The sequence below is a fragment of the Jaculus jaculus genome, chromosome 9, assembly GCF_020740685.1.
Source record: "Jaculus jaculus isolate mJacJac1 chromosome 9, mJacJac1.mat.Y.cur, whole genome shotgun sequence".
In the NCBI taxonomy this organism is placed as follows: Eukaryota; Metazoa; Chordata; class Mammalia; order Rodentia; family Dipodidae; genus Jaculus; species Jaculus jaculus.
In genome coordinates this window covers 10,005,043-10,024,419 of record NC_059110.1, presented here as the reverse complement: position 1 = coordinate 10,024,419, position 19,377 = coordinate 10,005,043, and the positions used below count along the sequence as shown (strand labels likewise).

Sequence of the window (19,377 nt, the reverse complement as noted above, 5' to 3'; positions counted from 1 at the left end):
AAGGTTCCTACTGTCCTCAAGACAGAACTGGTGAGTTTGGCCCTAACTAAGGCACCTTGCTCTTGCCTCCGATGTCTGTCCACCCTGGCAAACACCTGAAGTGCGAATTAGTTGACAGTTTTCAGTTGATCTTCCAACCCAGTCTGCTTCCTCTATTTCCTCAGTTACAGCTTTAGGACAGTCCATTTTTAAATTTGTTTCACATTTTAAAAAATCCCACATTTGTTTCCGTATGCTTTTCTTACTCCTGTGGGAAGCCATGGTTTCCCTTAGCTGTACAGAAGAGGAGGCGCTGGGTCACCTGGGAGAAGTGGTGACACGTGCATAAACGAGTAAGAGGTAGAGCAGCGTTAGGCCAGGCGCTTTTCATCTGAAGGCCGGGTTTGCGAGCTTTTACAAAGCATGGCTAAAAAGAATCTATAAATTGAAAAGTCTGATCTTTACTAACAGGTGGATACCTATTCCCACATCGGTTCTCACCCCAAGAATATATTTTTTGAGGCAAGTCCAATAGATGGCTTTTTAAATTTTTAAAATATTTTTTATTTATTTGAGAGTGACAGAGAAAGAGGGAAAGAGAGAGAGAGAATGGGCACGCCAGGTCTTCCAGCCACTGCAGACGAACTCCAGACGCATGCATCCCCTTGTGGATCTGGTGAACATGGGTTCTGGGGAATCGAGCCTTGAATCAGGGTCCTTAGGCTTCATAGGCAAGTGCTTAACAACTAAGCCATCTCTCCAGCCCAGATGGCTTTTTTTTTTTAAATGAAAGTTTCAGATTTTTGAAACACTTATTTTATTTCTTTTTAATTTTATTTATTTATTTATTTGTTTGAGAGCGACAGACACAGAGAGAAAGACAGATAGAGGGACAGAGAGAGAGAATGGGCGCGCCAGGGCTTCCAGCCTCTGCAAACGAACTCCAGACGCGTGTGCCCCCTTGTGCATCTGGCTAATGTGGGACCTGGGGAACCGAGCCTCGAACCGGGGTCCTTAGGCTTCACAGGCAAGCGCTTAACCGCTAAGCCATCTCTCCAGCCCTTTTTTTTTTTTTTAATGAGAGAGAATGAATTGGTATGCTAGGACCTCCAACCACTGTAATCAAACTGCCAAAAAATGTGCCATCTTGTGCAGATGTGCAACCTTGAGAAAGACAATGAATTAGCCCTACGGCATCCAACCACTGAAATCTAATTCCAGACGCGTGTGCCACATTGTGTGCATGTGCAGCCTTGCATGCTTTCATTTCCTTGTAAATCTGGGTTACATGGGATCTGGAGGCTTCACAAGCAAGCACCTTAAATGCTAAGCCATCTCTCCAGCCCACAAAAACTTTTTTTAAACTAAGAACTGTCAATGGCTGGGTGGGGTGGCACATGCCTTTAATCCCAGCAATCAGGAGGCAGAGGTAGGAGGATCACTGTGAGTTTGAGGCCAGCCTGATACTACATAGTGAATTCCAGGTCAGCCTGGGCTAGATTGAGACCCTATCTCGAAAAAAAATAAAAAAAATATTTAAAATACATATTCAGTATATTTTATCAGCACTAGTACTTTTTGGGACACGTCTCCCCCAAACCTTACTATATGCACTTTTTTTGATGTGTTCTAATGTTGGCAGTTCATGACCGTCTTGTCTTGCTTTCCTCCCCATTCATCCCACTTGGTGTAGACCTACCAGAGCTCTGCTGACATTACCTAATATTATGACACTCAGTTGTGAGACACTTTGGGTCCCCCCTGCAGAGTGACATCCAGTAGTTGTTCTTTAATCTTTGTGTGGGTGTATGTGTGAGTGTGTTCTGTGTGTATGCTTGAGTGTGTGTATGGATGCACACGTACCGTGGGTGTGGAGGGCAGAGGACAACCTTAGGCGTTGGTCTTGGTCTTTTACCTTGTCTAAGGCAGAGACTGTAGTTGGTCACGTCTGTGCACTGCTAGCTGGCCCACAGGCTCCTTCTCCCTCCACCCCCATCTTGCCACAGGCATCTGGGATTATAGCTGTGTCCTCAGAGCCTCTTGTTTGCACAACAAGCATCTCATCCATGCAGCCATGTCTCCAACCGGAGGGAGCCATTTTGGTTGTCAGTTATCTGTCTATTTTGCATTCCCCCTTTTAATTTTATTTATTTATTTTCTTATTTGAGAGATAGAGAGGGGGGAAGAAGGAGAGCTGGTTGCACCCGGGCCTTTAGCCACTACAAACGAACTTTAGACGCATGCACTGCCTTGTGCACTTGGCTTAGTCCTAGAATACAACAGAGCAATTTCATATGCCTTTCTTTAATTTTGATACATCACATTTTAACACAGTGCCATATTTACTCTCTTATTCTATCTATCCATAATGTATTTGCTCAGAACTGTTTGAGAGGAGGCTGCATACAGTGTCTCATTACTCCTTAATACTTATTCCTGAGAACAGATATGTTTTTCCATACTCTAGCACACTTATCACTGTTTGGAAGTTAACTTTGACAGAATACTAAAACTCATAACCAGTGTTCTAATTTTCTCCATTGTTCTAATAAGTCTCCACCTAGCACTATTCTCTCCTTTAGTGTAGGGTCCTGTCTAGGCCTATATTTTGCAGTTAGTTGTCCTTTTCTAGAATGTAAAATTGACTGCATACTTTTTTCTCTGAATATCCACATTAAGAGTCTATAAGCTTTCAGTTAGATTTAGCTCTGATAAAGTACATGTCTTTTTTTTCCCTTTGGATATCCACATTAAGAGTTTATAAGCTTTCAGCTAGTTATAGCTCTAATAAAGTAAAGTCTTAATAGGCACTCTTGTATGTAGTCAGGTTCACATTGCTGGCAGAAATCACCCAACTAAGAGCAACTTTTGGGGGAAAAAAGGGTTTATTTTGGCTTATAGACTCGAGGGGAAGCTCCACAATGGCAGGGGAAAACCATGGCATGAGCAGAGAGTGGACATCACCCCCTGGCCAACATAAGGTGGGCAATAGCAACAGGACAATGTGCCAAAAACTGGCATGGGGAAACTGGCTATCTCTCCCATAAGCACACCCCTCCCCAATTATACGCTGCCTCCAAGAGGTATTAATTCCCAAATCTCCATCAGCTGGGGACCTAGCATTCAGAACATCTAAATTTATGGGGGACACCTGAATCAAACCACCTCAGGGACCATCTCTCTAAAAAGCATTTTAAAACCAGAGAATAATGGCTTATGTGTCACTCTGTGGTCTTTGTCCAGAAGCAGGTACATCAGTTGGCAGTTACCATATTGTGAGTATTTTCGGTAATATAACTTTAAAGTTGCTAATTTTAAATATCAGTATAGGGCTGGGGTGTCATTCCTGGTAGAGCACTTGTTTTTTTGAGGGAGATGTGGTTAAATGTGGGATTGCAAGAGAGAGATTAACTTCTCTGTCATTAGGTTCTGCTGTGATGTGTCTTTGGATTTGGAATTGTTTTTCTCTTCAAACCATACTGAATGTCTTTCCAGTGGTTGTCCCAGAGGGAGGCATTACTATTTTCTTTTGAAAGATGGGGAAACTGAGGCTCAGGGGTATTGAATAATTTTTTAAAATTTATTTGCAAGGAGAGAGAGAGAGGAGAGACAGAGAGAATGGGTGCGCCAGGGCCTCTTGCCCCTGCAAATGAACTCCAGATGCATGCGTCTCATTGTGCATGTGGCTTACGTGGGTACTGGGAAATCGAACCTGTGTTCTTTGGCTTCACAGGCAAATGCCTTAACTGTTAAGCCATCTTCCCAGCCCTTGAATAACATTAAAAAAAATTATTTATTTATTTGCAAGCAGAAAGAGACACAGAGAGAGAGACAAAGAGACTGGTTGCTCCAGGGCCTCTAGCCACAGCAAATGAACTCCAGATGTGTGCACCACTTTGTGTATCTGGCTTTATGTGGGTATAGGGGAACCGAACCTGGTTGTTAGGCTTTGTAGGCAAGTACCTTAACTGCTGAGCCATTTGTCCAGCTCAATAATAAGTTTTAATCTCTGTGTGTAGTGTGTGTGCACACATGTATTCACAATGTATGACACACATGCATGCACCGCCCCTCCCCTCCCACCAACACTAATTACAGGTGCGAGTGATCATGCTTGGCTTTTTATGTGGGTGCTGGGGATTGAACTCAGGTCCTCCTGCTAATGCATCACTGAGCCATCTTCTGCCACATGTACTTCCGAGTGGTTTATGCAGCGTGTTACAGCTAGTCAGGAATACCAGAGATGAACCCAGCCCTACCTGATGAAGACGTGAGACTTGTTCTTGTGCCGGGAAGCTGGTTTCTCTTGTCTGCGCAGTGATAGCTGAGCGGGTGGAGCCTGCAGCTGCAGCAGGGGCTGAGGATGGCAGTGCCAGGGCTGATTTCTGATGTCTCTCTCAGGGTTTCGGTGGAAGAGGAGAACTTTTCTGAACTTCATGGTGATTGTTCTGGAAGCATATCTCCTCATAGAGATGACACAAAATCCTATCTTTATTAAAAATCTGTTATATTCCAAGAAGCAAAGTGTGTTATCTTTTCTGTAGGAAGCTATATCATGATTACTACTGTTCTTAGTGTAGAACTTACTGGGTTTTAGGGAAGTTCACTGGTGGCTTTGCAGGGCTGAAATATGATATGACACATTCACACAAAATCTCTTTATTTAAATTTATTTGCATGAAAACACACCCCTTCCCCTGTCTTGGGTCCCAGCTTGCTGCTGTGTGCTCTGGAGTAATAGATGCATGTGAGTTACATTGCATGCTTAGGGAGGGAACACGGTACTGATGAGAAGTCCATGGTGAAAGCTTTACTATTTCATGGGGTGGTAGTAATAGAAAATTTGAGGGGAAATGGAACTGTCTTTTTTAAAAAAAAACATTTTAATTAAAAATTACCTTACATGAAGGTGTTATTCCAAAAAGTTTATTCTGTTGGCTAGGATAGGACAGATAGCTTTGAAAGGATGAAGTCTGGCCCCAGCACTTCAGGAGAATTGTTTTATCTAGCATATGGAAGTGTATTCCATTACTATTTTGATATTCCTTCTATATCTAATGTACTTGAAAAAACAATATATATACATTTACCTTGATCTGTTTGCAAGGTTATTAAATTTGCTAAGTTAAACTTAAAAGTGTAGTTTAGGCATACAGTAATTTACTCATTGAGCTTATTTGTAGGCTGCTGAGCTTTGAGGAATTAAGCTAATAACTGATTTTTGCCAATGTCTAAAAATGAGACAAAACCTGGAAAACCAAAATTGTCTTTCTGAACGTCTGTAATGCCCACACAGTAACTCTGACTTTGGTATTTGTTTCTAGCTTTACTGTCTATATTCCTATGGTATGATCCAGGTAGGAGGCAGATGTGTGTCAAGCAGTCAACAGACAAATACCTGTGGGGGCTTCTGAATTCTGAAGAAGGGGATCCTGCCTGGCAGCTGTTCAGGGAATGCTTCTGTAATGACATCACGTTGGGGTTGAGTTCTGCTCCATGGTAATCTTGGGGGAGGAAAGACACACACATGAAGCCGTGATGGTGGGGATGTGTGCTTGTCCTAGAGCCTCGTACAGGCCATTGAGCAGGTGGGACTGAGGTTCAGCTGACCGGCTTGTGGAGAGGGGAGGTAAGAGTTGGTATTCTCATGGAGCATTATACATGGAGGATCTTCCACTGAAGTCACAAGTTAGTGGACAGGGTCCTGTTAGCATCCAGGCAGGAATGTCAGGTGACATTTGAGGGTAGAGTTCGGGGGTTTGGAGAAGCCAGTGCAGGGAGGTATTTTGGGAAATGCTGTCATGGGATGATACTGGAATCCAAAGTTGTATGGCCTCACGAAAAGTGAAGATTTGTCTACAGGGGTGTGTGATTTTTAGTTCTGGTACCTATAGACTATGACAACTCCTACATTCAGAGTGGGAGCCATGCATTTAACTTGCCGTGTGACACTGAGGTGCCGTTTCCTTATAGTCAACCAACTGTCTTATACTAGGCTTTGTGTTAAGGGCTGGGTGCTAAGGTGAGTCAGATAAACCTTTACCATTAATTATAGTCTGCTGGGGAGGTGAGAAAACATACAGATTGAATTATTGAGTCATTTTGCTCTGACCACTAATTTCTTAAAAAGAAAAGAGTTAGAAACTCTTAGCTTATGATAAATATTTTGGTATCTCAAGTAACTCAGCAGCACTGTGAGGTGTGTGTGTGACTGCACTTTTAGATTAACTTGAATAATAAGTTGGATAGGCGGGCCTCACGTCCAGATTTGTGTGACTCCAGGTCCTGTGTCCTCTCTCTTATATCCGCTTGTCTGTGAACATTGGACTATGACTTTCTACATTAGAGAAGACGGAGGTGTGTGTGTGGGCAGAGGTTGTCACTGAAGGCGGGCTTGGTGGAATAGTAAGCGCTGGGAAGGGCTGGGCACTCCTCGAGATTGTGTCAGTCTTGCGAAGGGCTTTTGTGCTCAGCCTACGGCACTGTTTCCCCCTGTACCTTTCTAGTTTTTTTAATATCAGTGCCTTAGGTCAAGACCCAAGTGAAATGGTATCTCAGATGGTTGATGTTAAACTAGGACGTGTGGCTAATACATGAGAAGTTCTACCTCCTCAGGATAGAAACTGACTAGAAATAAGCAATCTGAAAATAAGCAGCCTTAAACAAACTTCTGCCACTAAGACTAGGTGCTCAGCTTCTTCTGTGCCATGGGGAAGTCTGTCACATAGTCATAGCTGCTGTGGGGATGGGGCTGCTGAGGGAGGACACACATCCAGGCTGTGTTAATGTGGTATGGATTCTGGGGTAATGAAAGCAAGAACTTCACTGTGATAGCTTTTGTGTTGAAGAGTTAAGAATGAGCGTTTCTCATTCTGAAAGAGGAATGGCTCTAACAGCCACTTTTGATACTTGCGAAAGGACTGAAGTAAAGCCCATGGATGTAAATTACAAGGGACTGGCTTTTGTAATATAGTAAGAAGAAATCCATAGCCTTCATGGTTGTGGACACTGGAGGGCATTCAGTGATGCATGAGGTAAGGACCACTGAGGTTCCATTCAGTCCCAAGTTTCTGTTGCATTGCTGAAGCATTACTGGGATCACATGAGAATGGAACTAAAGTAGCTTGGAAATATATGGCATTTGTTGGCATTGTAGGACGGTCAGGAAGGGTATTTGGATGAGTTTCTAAGAAGGTGTTTCTATGAGCCTTTAACTCTATATGTTAAATTTGGGACAAGCCCATCATAGATGTCTTTTTTTCCCCCTTTTGAGGTAGAGTTTTAGTCTAGCTCAGGCTGACCTGGAATTCATTATGTAGTCTCAGGGTGGCCTTGACCTCACGGCGGTCCTTCTGCCTCGCGAGTGCAGCACCACACCCAGCTATGGATGTCTGTTTTGAGTATCCCTAAGAGTTAAAAGTTCAGGGTCACAGCTGGTAGAATCTTAGACTGTTACTTTTTTTCTTTTTTGAGGTAGGGTCTCACTCTAGCCCACGCTGACCTGGAATTCACCTCTTCAGTCTCAGGGTGGCCTCAAACTCATGGCAATCCTCCTACCTTTACCTCCCAAGTGCTGGGATTAAAGGCGTGTGCCACCACGCCCGGCTTTAGACTGTTATTTTTAATTGATAGTTTATGGAAGTTACTTTATATGTAGGATATCAAGTAATTTATTAATATCTATAATTCTAAATAGAAATCCAATAAAATTATAAATGTAGTTGGGAAAGAATATTGTATATCTTCTGTTTTGGCTTAAATTTTTTTATTCATATGTATGTATAGTGTGCATATGTATGTATGTATGTATGTATGTGTGTGTGTTTGGGTTCATGTGCCGTGGTGCATGGCACAGGGGACAGCTTCAGCTTGGTGGTTCTCTCCATCTGCCTTGCTTGAGGCAGGGTCTCTTGTTGTTTTGTCACTGTAAAGGCTGGCTTAGCTGTGGTGCTGCCTTCAAATGCCATAGGTGTGTTGGGACTGGGCAGACATGTGTGCCACTTTGTGTCTGGCTTGACATTGGAGCTAGGGATCCAACTTAAGTCATCAGACTTGAAGAACAAGTGCCTTTAACTGCTGAGCCATCTCCCCAACATACCACTCCTTTTTCTTTTTAAAAAATATTTTGAGAGAGAGAATATGAGAATGTATGGGCATGCCAGGGCTTTTAGCCACTGCAAACGAACTCTAGACACTTGTGCCCCCTTGTGCATCTGGCTTACGTGGGTACTAGGGAATTGAAGCTTGGTTCTTGCCGTGCTGCCCAAGCTGGCCTTGAATTTGAGATCCTCCTGCTTAGCCTCCTGAGCATGCACCACCATGTCCAGCTAGCTTTTTTAATAATGGTGTGTATATGAAAGACAAGCAGCCTTCTTCATTTACATTTGTACATCAAAGCATGTTTATTTCAGATAACATTGACATGAATAAAGCTTTGTCATGTCATTTTTTTTTAACAAAAGAATTCTCTTCTCATGCCCTTTACCGTCAAGCATCTTCATTCAGTGATTCTGCAAATGCTTACGTTCTCTATGTCTTTTCTTAAGGAAATCAAAACTAAGACCAAGAATACTTCTAAGTAGTAGTATGGATGTTATTCTGCAGTCTTGCTACCACTCCTCCCACATTGCTCATGGTGTCATCATTGTTGAAATCAATAGTTTGTGTGCACCCAGTAGTTTGCTGGGTTTTAGAATAGCCAACAACAAGACATCTTTTCTTTCCTTGACCAATTTCCTATAATTCTACTTCTTCCTTCCTTCTGTAATATTGGAGAATGTGGCAAGGCATCCTTATTGACAGTAGAATGTATTTCCAACCTTGACAACGGTCCCCGTGTGTTATTTTTTTTCTGGCTACAAATTTATTCAACCCAAAATAATTGTCTTCTTCTTTACTGAGGTGGCTGAGCACATCCATGACCAGATCCGTCTCTACACTGGAACCTGGTTGCTGATCCAGCTCCGGCCTCCACTTCCTTGTCAGCCCCAGGGCACAGTGTTCTGTCTGTAGCTGTCCCTTTCAGCTTCCTCTCTGGTGAGGCTTGCAGGCCACTCACCCTCTGACCCTTTGGGCTGAGGCCTGCCAGTCTCAGGATGGCTGTGGCACAGGGTGGCAGGCACGCTCTCAGGAAACCAGTGGAGGGAATCACGGAGATACTGGATGCCCTCGTTGGTAAGATGCCAGTAGAAATGCCTCCAGGCAAACTCTTCCCTCACATACCTTTGGGACTTGAGAGGCTGCATGGCCTTCATGATGTGAAGGTTGGGTACATTCTTGTCTGCCAGTCCGGGGTGCTTGGGCATGTGGACGTCCTTGGCCACCATCACCCTCTCCTTAAGCAGGTGTTCATAAATGGCAGTCTGGTTCTTTTTGGGCATCCCCCTTGCAACGGCTGCAGGGTCCAAGGCTGAGGCAGGAAAGCAAGGGCCGGTGTTTGTTTTAATAAGTGAACTCTTGTCATGATGCAAAAGCAGATGCTTTCTGTCATAGGGTTATGTTTTCCATTTGTGCACACACCTTCAATCCCAGCACTTGGGAGGCAGAGGTAGGAGGATCACTGTGAGTTCGAGGCCACCCTGTGAATTCCATGTCAGTTTGGGCTAGAGCAAGACCATACCTTGAGGGGGAAAAAAAAGTTTTCTTAATAAGTTGACTTTTTTAAGGCCTTTGGTAGAAGTTGACCAAGAGTGTCCATTATAGGGATTAGAGATGTGGTTCAGGTGGTAGATTAAGCCTCACCATACCATGAAGCCTTGAGTTTGATTACGAGCATGTCATAAACCAGGCATGGTGGTGCCTACCTGTAATGCCAGCACTCAGGAAGTGGAGGAAGGAAGGTCAGAAATTCAAGGTTATCCTTGGCTGACTACATAGTGAGTTGGAGGCTACCCTGGGCTACATGAAACCCTATCTCAAAAACAAAAACGTTGCAGTTCTATGTCATCACTGACTTTACACATGCCTGCTGTATATGCCTACAAAATCTCAAGCACCTGTTAATTTTTATTTTTGACAGCGCTTTCCTGTGTGTGATTGGCCAGCATCTCTAAGCAGTTACTGAGTGACCAAAATTGTTCAGGTCATCTGTAAATGAGATGTAAAAAAGTGTCAAGCCTAGCCATTCTCATTTGGGTGTCCTTGGGAGGTTGGAAATCACACACAGGAAATGAAACAAGTCCTACTGGAGTGTCATGACTGTACAAGGTAACATGTGTGTCTGTCCCAGGACAGCATCTGTGAGACCCTGTCTGTGTAGGGAGTGCAGGGGGGGACCGCTAGGGGGACAGCTAGCTGATGGGTCTCGCTGCTGTGGTGCAGGGTGACAAGACTGGGCCTGCCTGACCCACTTGTTCCCCCGAGCCAGGGGTGCCAGTCCCAGCCTCCCTTTCCCTTGCAGAAAGCCTCAGCAGTGTCGAGTGTGCTAAGGGAAGCTCAGGCTCGTTAGAGCTATATTTAGACATCATCGCAGAAGTCAGCACAGATTGCCTCACGATATGACAACTATTTACAGGTCACTGGGGTTGCCTCTGATCACTATCAACATAGCTGTGCGCAACCCAGCTGAAAACTTGACCATTACTTTATATGTATTTCTCCATATCTCTGCGCACTCTACTGTTGATATTTCATGGCCGGTTCCCAGCTTCTGTGATTGTTGAACAGTTGACTTGGCTCCATTGTTTTCTCCCTTGAACATCTAGGCTGCAGGATTCCAGGTACTTGGGAGGTCTTTCCAACCCCAAGGTCTGGTATAGCAAGTTCAAATTCATTTTATGTGCACCGTAACTGTAAGATAGGTAGGTAACGAATGAGAAAACAAAGGAAGACATAGTGTAGTGAAGGTCACAGAGTGGTATATAAATGGTAACACAGAGCTGTGACCCACGTGGTGGGGTGGTGAGCCATGTGGCCCCGCCCCACTGGAGCGCATGCTCTCGCTGTTCAAACACCTAGTGCCAGGCTGTCTTCAGAAAGCCCTTCACACTGTTTTATACCTGTTGGTTCAAATACCCATTTTATTCATACAAGGTTCGATTATTTCTTTGTCACTCTTTAGATTATTGAGTGTTATTTCAAAAACTCTCTGTAGTTACCAGCAAAGGAATATTTTCCCAGAATGATTCAAAAGAGAAAGGGGTTTGTGTAGTTACCTTTTCATTGCTGGGACAAACACTCAGCCAGAAGCAGCTGATGGGAGGAGAGGGTTTATTTTGGCTTAGAGACTTGAGGGGGAGCTCCGTGATGGCAGGGCAAAACATGACATAAGCAAAGGCTGGGCACCACTTCCTGGCCAACATCTTGTGGACCACAGCAGCAGCAGGAGACTGTGCCCAACACTGGCAGGGGTAGCTGGCTGTAACACCTAAAAGCTCATCCAAATAGCACACCTTCTCCAGCAGCTCTCCAGTTCCCAAACTGTCACCAGCTGGAACTTAGAATTCAGAGCACATGAGTTTATGGGTGACGTCTAATTTAAACTGTCTCAGGGTTTTTTTTTCCTATGGGCTTCTGTTTAATCGAGATGTATAGATACAATTATAGATTGAGATGTGATAGTTCCTTTTTTTAGATTTTTGCAAAGTATCATTCCAATTTGTGGTTTAAAGAATTGGACTGTGGCTAGAGAGATGGCTTAGCAGTTAAGACGTTTTCCTGCAAAGCCAAAGGACTCAGGTTTGCTTCCCCAGGACTCATGTAAGCCAGATGCACAAGCGGCACATATGTCTGGAGTTTGTTTACAGTGGTTGGAGGCCCTGGCATGCTCATTCTCTCTCCCTGCCCATTTTTCTCTTTCTCTTTCTCTCATAAATAAAAATATAGTAAAAAAGAAAAAAAAAAAAAAGAACTGGACTGAGAAAATCATAAAGAACATGAACTCCTTAATTTGATATTTAGGGACAAATAAAGTTATATAGATCTGTACTATAAATGTGGAGACATAGCCTGAAAAGTATTGAATGGATATCTAAAGTATAATAAAAGTATAAAAGGTAGTAATCTTTTAACTTGGATAAGTTTAAAAAGAATTCCTAGGTCAGCCTCTGTGGTGGTTTGAATATAAAAATGTCTCCCATAGTTTTAAGTGCTTGTGATTAAGCTTCATACTCAGTCCTCAAATGGTGGAGTTTTTGGGAGGTGTAGCCTCGCTGGTTGAGGTGTGTCGCTGGGAGCAGGACTTGGGATTTTAAAGTGCAGCCCCCCCCCCCCCACAGTTCTAGCTGCTTCATCCCTGGTGATATGTGAAGATATGAGCCAGCTTCCTGCTTCTGCTTTGCTTTCTTCTGTCATGATGAAGCTAACCTTTGAAACTAAGCCGGGGGGGGGGGGGGGGGGGATTGGGAACAAACAAAACATTGTCATTCCGTTAGCTGCTTCTGGTTGAGAGGGTGACAGTTACAGCCCCTGAAAGCCTATATAACACTATAGCTGATCATTGCTGTCAGTGAACTTAGACTCTATAAGCAAATCTATTTGTAAAAATTATAGTGTACCCTTTCCTTAGTTAATCATCCCAGGGATGGGGCACCTGAGGCTGTTGAAAGACATTGGGCACCAGAAGGAAACTAGGTAAAGGTGTGTATGAGGGAGGTGGTGTTTGTCGTGGGAGCGTACTTGAATAAGGAAGTCTTATCAACTGCTAAAATTGTGTTGGACAGTGAACTCAGACTCCGGGCTAAGAGGCCTTTGAAAGTGGCGACGTGTGGTCTTGAACTTGTCCTGCAGAATTGAGACTCAAACCCCAGCAGTGGCGCAGTGCTGTCCAGAACGGGGTGACCTACGTCGGGAAGTAGTCGAGGACTATTTTACTGTAGGTGATGTCTTTGATACATCATAAAGTTTACGTGAAAATGAAAATAATTAACCTCTGGAAATAGAAGATCAGATTAAAAAATATTTCAGGTTAGATGGACATTTGAGGAGTGGCTTGGCCTTTACATTTGCTGGAGAAGTTCTTGGATTTTATTTGGCTTTTGGTCTCTTTATAGAGCTAATAGTGAGCAGCAGGAGGTTGAGATACTTGAGTTTTATATATTTCAGTATTAAAACTAGCAAGAGTACACAGTGGGATGAGTTTGGATTATGGGTGAAAATGTAATATTAGGACATTACTGCAGAGGGCTAAAATAGATTTACACACTGAGTCATCTTTTCATATATAAATTATCATTGAAAATTCTAAGCATTTGAGAAGTATAGATAAACATGTTCTTAATAATGCCTTTGAGTTTCAGGAATCTCAGGATTGAACTAGTATTTTTGACATGAGTACAGATGAACTGAATTTGAAGTAGGACTGAGAGCTGATGACAGGTGAGATGTACTACCACACAGGTCTAGTCACTGTTGTGATCAACTTGCTGCACTGGTATTTATAGCATTAACATACCCACACTGCAGTCAGTTGAAAACTTCTGCTTTAATCATGGCAGTTTTGGTAAATAGACCTTTCCTGTGTTTGTCCTGATTCAAGACAGAGATGCTATGGGGCCTCTCAGGGGCTCTCATTCCCTTGGCTAGTTTTGAAGTCACTAGGTCAGCCCTGTTCTTTGTACTGCCAAAGGAAGTCTTATTTATCATTTGAAAGAAAATCTGGAAAGTAATGACATTCTGCTTTTCACAGGCATAAATTATAAGTGAAATATTTTTAAGTATATATTTTATTCATTTGAGAGAGAGAGAGATAATGAATGGACACGCCAGGGTCTCCAGCTACTGCAAATGAACTCCACATGCATGCACTGCTTGAGCATCGGCTTATGTGGGTCTTGGAAAATCGAACTGGGATCCTTTGGCTTTACAGGCAAATGCCTTAACCACTAAACTATCTCTCCAGCCCTGAGTGAAATATTTTTGAGAAAACTATAGTTACAGATTTTGGTATTATCAGAAACATGTCAGCACTTGTATGTATATTTTTGGTACATGTGTAGTATGTTTGTTGTGTGTGTATATATATATGTATCTGCATATATATGTGGTATGCGTGTGGAGGTTAGATGAGAACGTTGAGTGTCCTCTGTTGCTTCCTCGTGGTTTCCTGGTCTGGACTCTCACTGGACTCGATATGCAGTCTCTGTGACCTTGGTGGTACTCTGCCATTTTTCAGTCAGACTGGCTGATCATTGAGCCCCAGAGACTCTTTGGTCTCTGTTTCTGGCACGAATAAATTTGCAGGCCTGTGTGGCTGTGCCCAGCTTTTTGTGCGGGCACTGGCGCTGAACTCATGCTGCCCGGGCTTCCCAGTCCTTGTGCTTGTGCAGCCAGCGCTCTTACACACTCAGCCATTCTCTAGTCTCCGTGTATACTTCTGACTGTGAGGTTAGCACAGGTTGTAAACAGTCAGTGTGTTGTGTGAACACAACCATGTGCTGTCCTTCGCCTCCTGTCACTTAGGTTAGACATTCTTGGTGGTAAAAGCAGTATGGTTTAAGCCTTGTGGACTTGCCGGTTGAGTAGGGCTGTCCTTGGCTGCTGGGGCTTCTGGAAAGCACCTGTTTTCCCTGTGCCCTGCACACCGTTGGTTCAGGAGGGATCTACTCTAGGCCAGTTTCTGTGGATCCCTGTGGTTGAGTGTGGCTGTTTCCTGCAGTGCCAGTGGGCTTTTCTGTGCCCACAGCCTGCCACCCAGGCAGCGTGTTTGCTGCCTGCACCCCTGCATTGGGATCTAGATGCCGTTCCCGGCTCAGCCACCCAGGCTGCCTGCTTCCCTGCCTCCAGTGCTGTGCGCGGGGCAGTCGTTGCTGTTGACACCGGTGCAGTGAGGCAGCCAGGAAGCACAAGGAGAAATGTTCCCTACAGCCGTGGGTGGGGGCGGAGGAAGGAGGATTGGCAGTAGTCGTAGCTCCCTCCGCTGCTTTCCACTCAGGGCTCCACCTTGTGCCTCAGCTCTGGCAGTGAGGGCGCGTCTGCTGAGCTCAGCACGCAGCCAGCCGTGCCGGTCAAGTGTTAGCACATGCTTTAACCCTCACCCTTGGGCTGTGTGAGGCAGGACTGTTGTGTCGCTACGTGTGACTTCTCTTCAGGGACACATGTTTTCGGGAATCTTGACTATATTTTCTGACAATTCTTTTGACTTATTTGTGGCTGTGGTTTTTTTCCCCTTTTGCTTAAATGATGAGCCTTAAGATTTATTCCTCTTCCTCTACCCCTTGCATCTATCCCTCTCACATAGGGACTTGATATGTAACTTCAAATTACATGTAACTGGCCTTAAACTCTCCTCTCTCAGTCCTTGGGAGCTGACAAATCATGTGTGTCCCCTCCCATGTCTGGTTCTTTTCATGTATTCTTCCTGAATAAGGTTAATGGGTTTTATTTGCTTCCTTTTGTTAATTCATCCCATATTTATTGAGCAGTTACTATGTGCCATGTACACTGTTTGTTTTGGCTTATCCCCTCGATAGATCATCAAGAAGGAAGCAGAGAAAACTTTCTTCTGACCCATGCTTCAACCATATGCTGACATTTCCTAGTTATTTTCTAGGGCAGACCTTGCTCCCTAAGTGGGAAACTCAGTGTGCCATTTGCTTCTGTGTATCCCATGAGAAGCCCGCCTCTCCTGTGTGCAGCACTGCCAGCTCCCAGTTCTACCCCCACTGCCCCTCCTTCACAGCTTGTGTCTGCCCACCTGTCTTCCCTCTCCGAGGGTCTGCTGCCAGCTCAGAACCCGCGCCTCCCCCCACCTGCTCTCTCTCATGCGCTTCCTGAGACACCGGCTCCCCACTTGGCTCTGGTGATAGTTCTAAAGCACCTGATGGCTCATCCCTAAGCAGCGGCCTGCAGTGCCCTCTAAGGCAGTCCCTGGAGGCTGCTTCTGCGTCCCTGAGACCACCGCCTGCATGTCCTCCTGTGGAAAGCTGACGCTTTGTGCACCCTCGCCCCCAGCCTGTATCCTTGATCCCTGGCGTCCACAGCCTTTCCGAGGGGTCCCCATGTATTTCCTGCCTTGTGTACTTCAGGTCTGGCTCCTAGCAGCAGCGTTCTGTACTTGGTTCTGGAAGGAAGCATCTGTTGAGAGAATGCTACTGGACTTTGTTACCCTGGACAAGGGACTTTTCCCACATAGCCCCGCCCCTTTGCCGCACCCAGAGTGTGAAGGCCGGGCTGGAGCTCTGCGCCTGGCTCTCCCAGATGGCTTTGGCCCTGAGGCCCACAGACTGACTCACCAGACCAAAAATAAAGTTCAGTCTAGTTTTGAATTGGTTATGTTTGGTAAGATGTTTATTGATACAGAGAACATGGTGCTTGTTGCTGCATACTAATTATCATTTAAAAAATTTTACCTACAGCATTTTGTACTGTCTTTACTCCATCCTTTTACTTGAATGAACCCTACTCACGTGCATTAAGGCTTGACCGGGAGTGGGAGCCCTCAGGCCTGCTCTGAGGGTGCTGTGAATGAGAATGTGTTGCTACTCACCCTTTGCCCTTACCACTAGTAAGTTAAAAGAAGCTGGGAGAGATTCGCCATCAGGAATTCTAGAAGCTTAGGACACCACTTTCCCTGTATTGCTTATTCCCGGTCCTTTTAATTTTTAACACCTTCCTGAAAGTTTATAAATAGTTTTATTCATGGAAGCTTTCCCCCTAATATTCTGGATTCTTATTTGTTGTATCATTGTTTTTAATATTCTCAAAATTGGAATAGTTGAGGTTTATGCATATGGTAAAATTCAACAACTGCATTTGTAATCAATAGTAATTAATAAACCTACTTCTTTATTTCTTCACAGGGCAGTCCAATGGATCCAATGGTGATGAAGAGACCTCAGTTGTACGGGATGGGCAGTAACCCTCATTCCCAGCCACAGCAGAGCAGTCCATACCCAGGAGGCTCCTACGGACCCCCAGGCGCGCAGCGGTACCCCCTGAGCATGCAAGGCCGAGCTCCAGGGGCCCTGGGAGGCCTGCAGTACCCGCAGCAGCAGGTGTGTGTTTTGATGATAGGTTTCTTTGACTTCGACTCTTCTCCGGTTACTGGTGTTAGAGAATTGGGGGCACATCCTGATTTTTTTCTCCTTTCTTGTCACTTTCATTCTCTCCTGTAAAGGTGGAAAGTTGGACTTAACAACAATGTAGACAAACCACTCATTTGGTAGAAAGTTACTCCAAAGTGACCTTGGCCTTTTGAGGTCAGACTGTGTCAGATTCTGAGTTGTGAATAAACTTCTTATGATGAATGTTCCAGGCCTTCAACTTGTGTTTGTTTTTTGAGATGGACTCTTGCAGTATTACCTAGGCTTGCTATGTAGCCCAAGCTGGCCTCTAAAGAAACTTCTACCTCAGCCTCCTGAGTGCTGGGATTACCAGTTTCTGCTACCATGCCCAGTTTAGAGTCACCTTTAATTTTTATGACTCTCAAAAGAGTTTTGTTACTTTCATATCTTTTGAGAAGGGTTTCTTTATTTGATATGTAAATTTGGTCAGTTTTCTTAGGTAAGAAAGACCTTTCCTGTTTCCTTTCCTTTCCTCCCTTTTTTGGTTAACTTTTTTTTTTATTTTAATTTTTAAAAATATATTGACAACTTCTATACTTACAGACAACAAACCTTGGTATTTCCTTCCCCTCCCCTACTTTCTCCTTCATAGCTCTGGTCTCTGTCATATCCCCTCCCTCTGTCTATTAGTCTCTCTTTTAATTTGATGTCATCTTTTTCTCCTATTATGAGGGTCTTGTGTGGGTATTGCTAGGCACTGCGAGGTCTTTGATATCAAAGCCAAATTCTGTCCAGACAGTTGTATGCAGGGAGTGATACATTTGCTGGTCAACCAGAGACCAATCTATGTCTCTTTTTTAGAGGCAAGTGGAGTTGCAATAAGCGTATATTCTAGCAATGTAGGTCTATGCTCTTGAAGTCTTAAGGTTTGTCTTCGTTATGGTGGCCTGAGGATGTGTATATTTAAGATGGACTAAGTTAGATGCAGCCCAGTTCTGGTGTTCCCTTCTGAGGACCAGCAGAAAGGTTGATTTATGAGCAGCCCCAGGGAGTGCTTAGCTGATGAGGGTGTGCATTTTACTGCCTTCAGACCAAGGCTGTCAGTCTCTGATGCTGCCCAAGAATCCCCCTGGGGTTAATAGCACTTCCTTGCAGGAAATACTTCTCTGCATTTCACCAGAGTCTTTTGTAGACTGAAAAGTTGGATGGAACTTGGGTTCTCTCAAAAGTGCATGCAGAGAACACTTTACATCCTTTATATGATTCAGAGCTCTGTGTACCAGAAGATCATTCTTAAGATACTCTGACCTGCTGTTTGGTAGGTGAGTGTTGTCCTCCCTCTTTATCCTGAAGGTGGTCGTGGGGAAATAAAAGTGGCTTGGCCCTTGAATCCTAGCTGTTGATTCCTTGCACTGCACGTGTGGATTACTGGAAGATCTAACTGCAGTTGGTTAAGGTTAGCAGCTGAGAATGAGAATGCTTGCAGTCAGGTGCAGACCTCCCTTAACCCCTCATCACTCCTGTCTTTAGCAGTGCTTTGCTTTCTAGAACAAAAGTCTTTAGCCGAGGCTGCTCACTGTGAGAGGGAAGGGAGTCATTGCACATGGTGAGAAGTGCCGCTTATGTCCATCCCTGGTCTGTCTGTCCTCATAACCCCCGTTTTAGTTTTAGAGCTATTTTGCCTTATCGTGAAGCCCTGGCAGCAGAGGACTCAGGTCCTCCTTGCTCTCTACGGTCCGTCTGATGAGGCTGAAGAGGAGTTCTTTCTGCTCCTCTGGCTACAGGAAGACAAGAGGGAGAAAGGTTGTCAGGAGCAGCGGGGCTGCTGGAAGAAGCAGACGCCCTCTGCTCTTGCTCCTGGCCCTTCTTCTCGCCATGTGTCCCAGATGTGGCACTAGAAAGTGTACTTCAGAGTGTACTCATGGCAAGAACTAGGAGGCCCTTCCTGTCTTCTCTGAGTGAGTTCATCCAGTTAGAAGTTTTAGACATTTGGCTTAACTTGCCCAACAAAATTAAGTAGGGCTCAAGCAAATGGGAAATGGGTGAAGAATAATTAGGAATATTATGTCATATTTTCTTCCTCAAATGTGTAGAGCTGAAACTAGAGGGGCTGCACTCTATACAAAATTTCAGCTTTCCTAGCTTCTTAGTTTTATTTGACCCTTGTGTTTCTTTTCTGCTTGTTTGTTTTCGAGGTAGCATCTCAGTCCAGCCCAGGCTGACCTGGCACTCACTGTTGCGTTCCCAGGCCGGCCTCAAACTCACAGCCATCCTCCTACCTCCGACCCCAGTGTTGGGTTTAAAGGTGTGTGCCACCATGTGTGGCCCCTTGTGATTCCTTGTATGCTGTAAAAACCTGATTAACAAGTTTTTTGAAAGAACAAATTGAATATGAATATTGCCCATAAGTATTTCAGCAACTTTAAAAAATTATTTACATATATATTTGAGAGAGGGA

General features: G+C 44.4%; 2 protein-coding genes across 9 annotated transcripts in view; one reads left to right on the top strand and one right to left on the bottom strand.

Moving 5' to 3' along the window:
- The window catches only part of Arid1b (AT-rich interaction domain 1B), a 389,392-nt gene that overhangs the window by 33,119 nt on the left and 336,896 nt on the right, over positions 1-19,377 (top strand). For all 8 annotated transcript variants that reach the window (XM_045159613.1, XM_045159608.1, XM_045159611.1 and 5 more), the window contains exon 2: positions 16,716-16,910. In XM_045159613.1, the coding sequence (XP_045015548.1) occupies positions 16,716-16,910 (195 nt within the window). The remainder of the gene's footprint in view (positions 1-16,715; positions 16,911-19,377) is intronic.
- On the bottom strand, positions 8,913-9,359 carry LOC123463565 (40S ribosomal protein S10-like). The gene is made up of 2 exons (XM_045159615.1): positions 8,976-9,359; positions 8,913-8,924 (listed from the first exon to the last, which is right to left on the bottom strand). Exons 1-2 carry the CDS (start codon positions 9,357-9,359, stop codon positions 8,913-8,915), a joined length of 396 nt encoding a protein of 131 aa, XP_045015550.1.

What these genes read in the sequence shown, in the direction of transcription:
- LOC123463565 (XM_045159615.1), bottom strand. Translation starts at nt 9,359, where the DNA reads ATGCCCAAAAAGAACCAGACTGCCATTTATGAACACCTGCTTAAGGAG.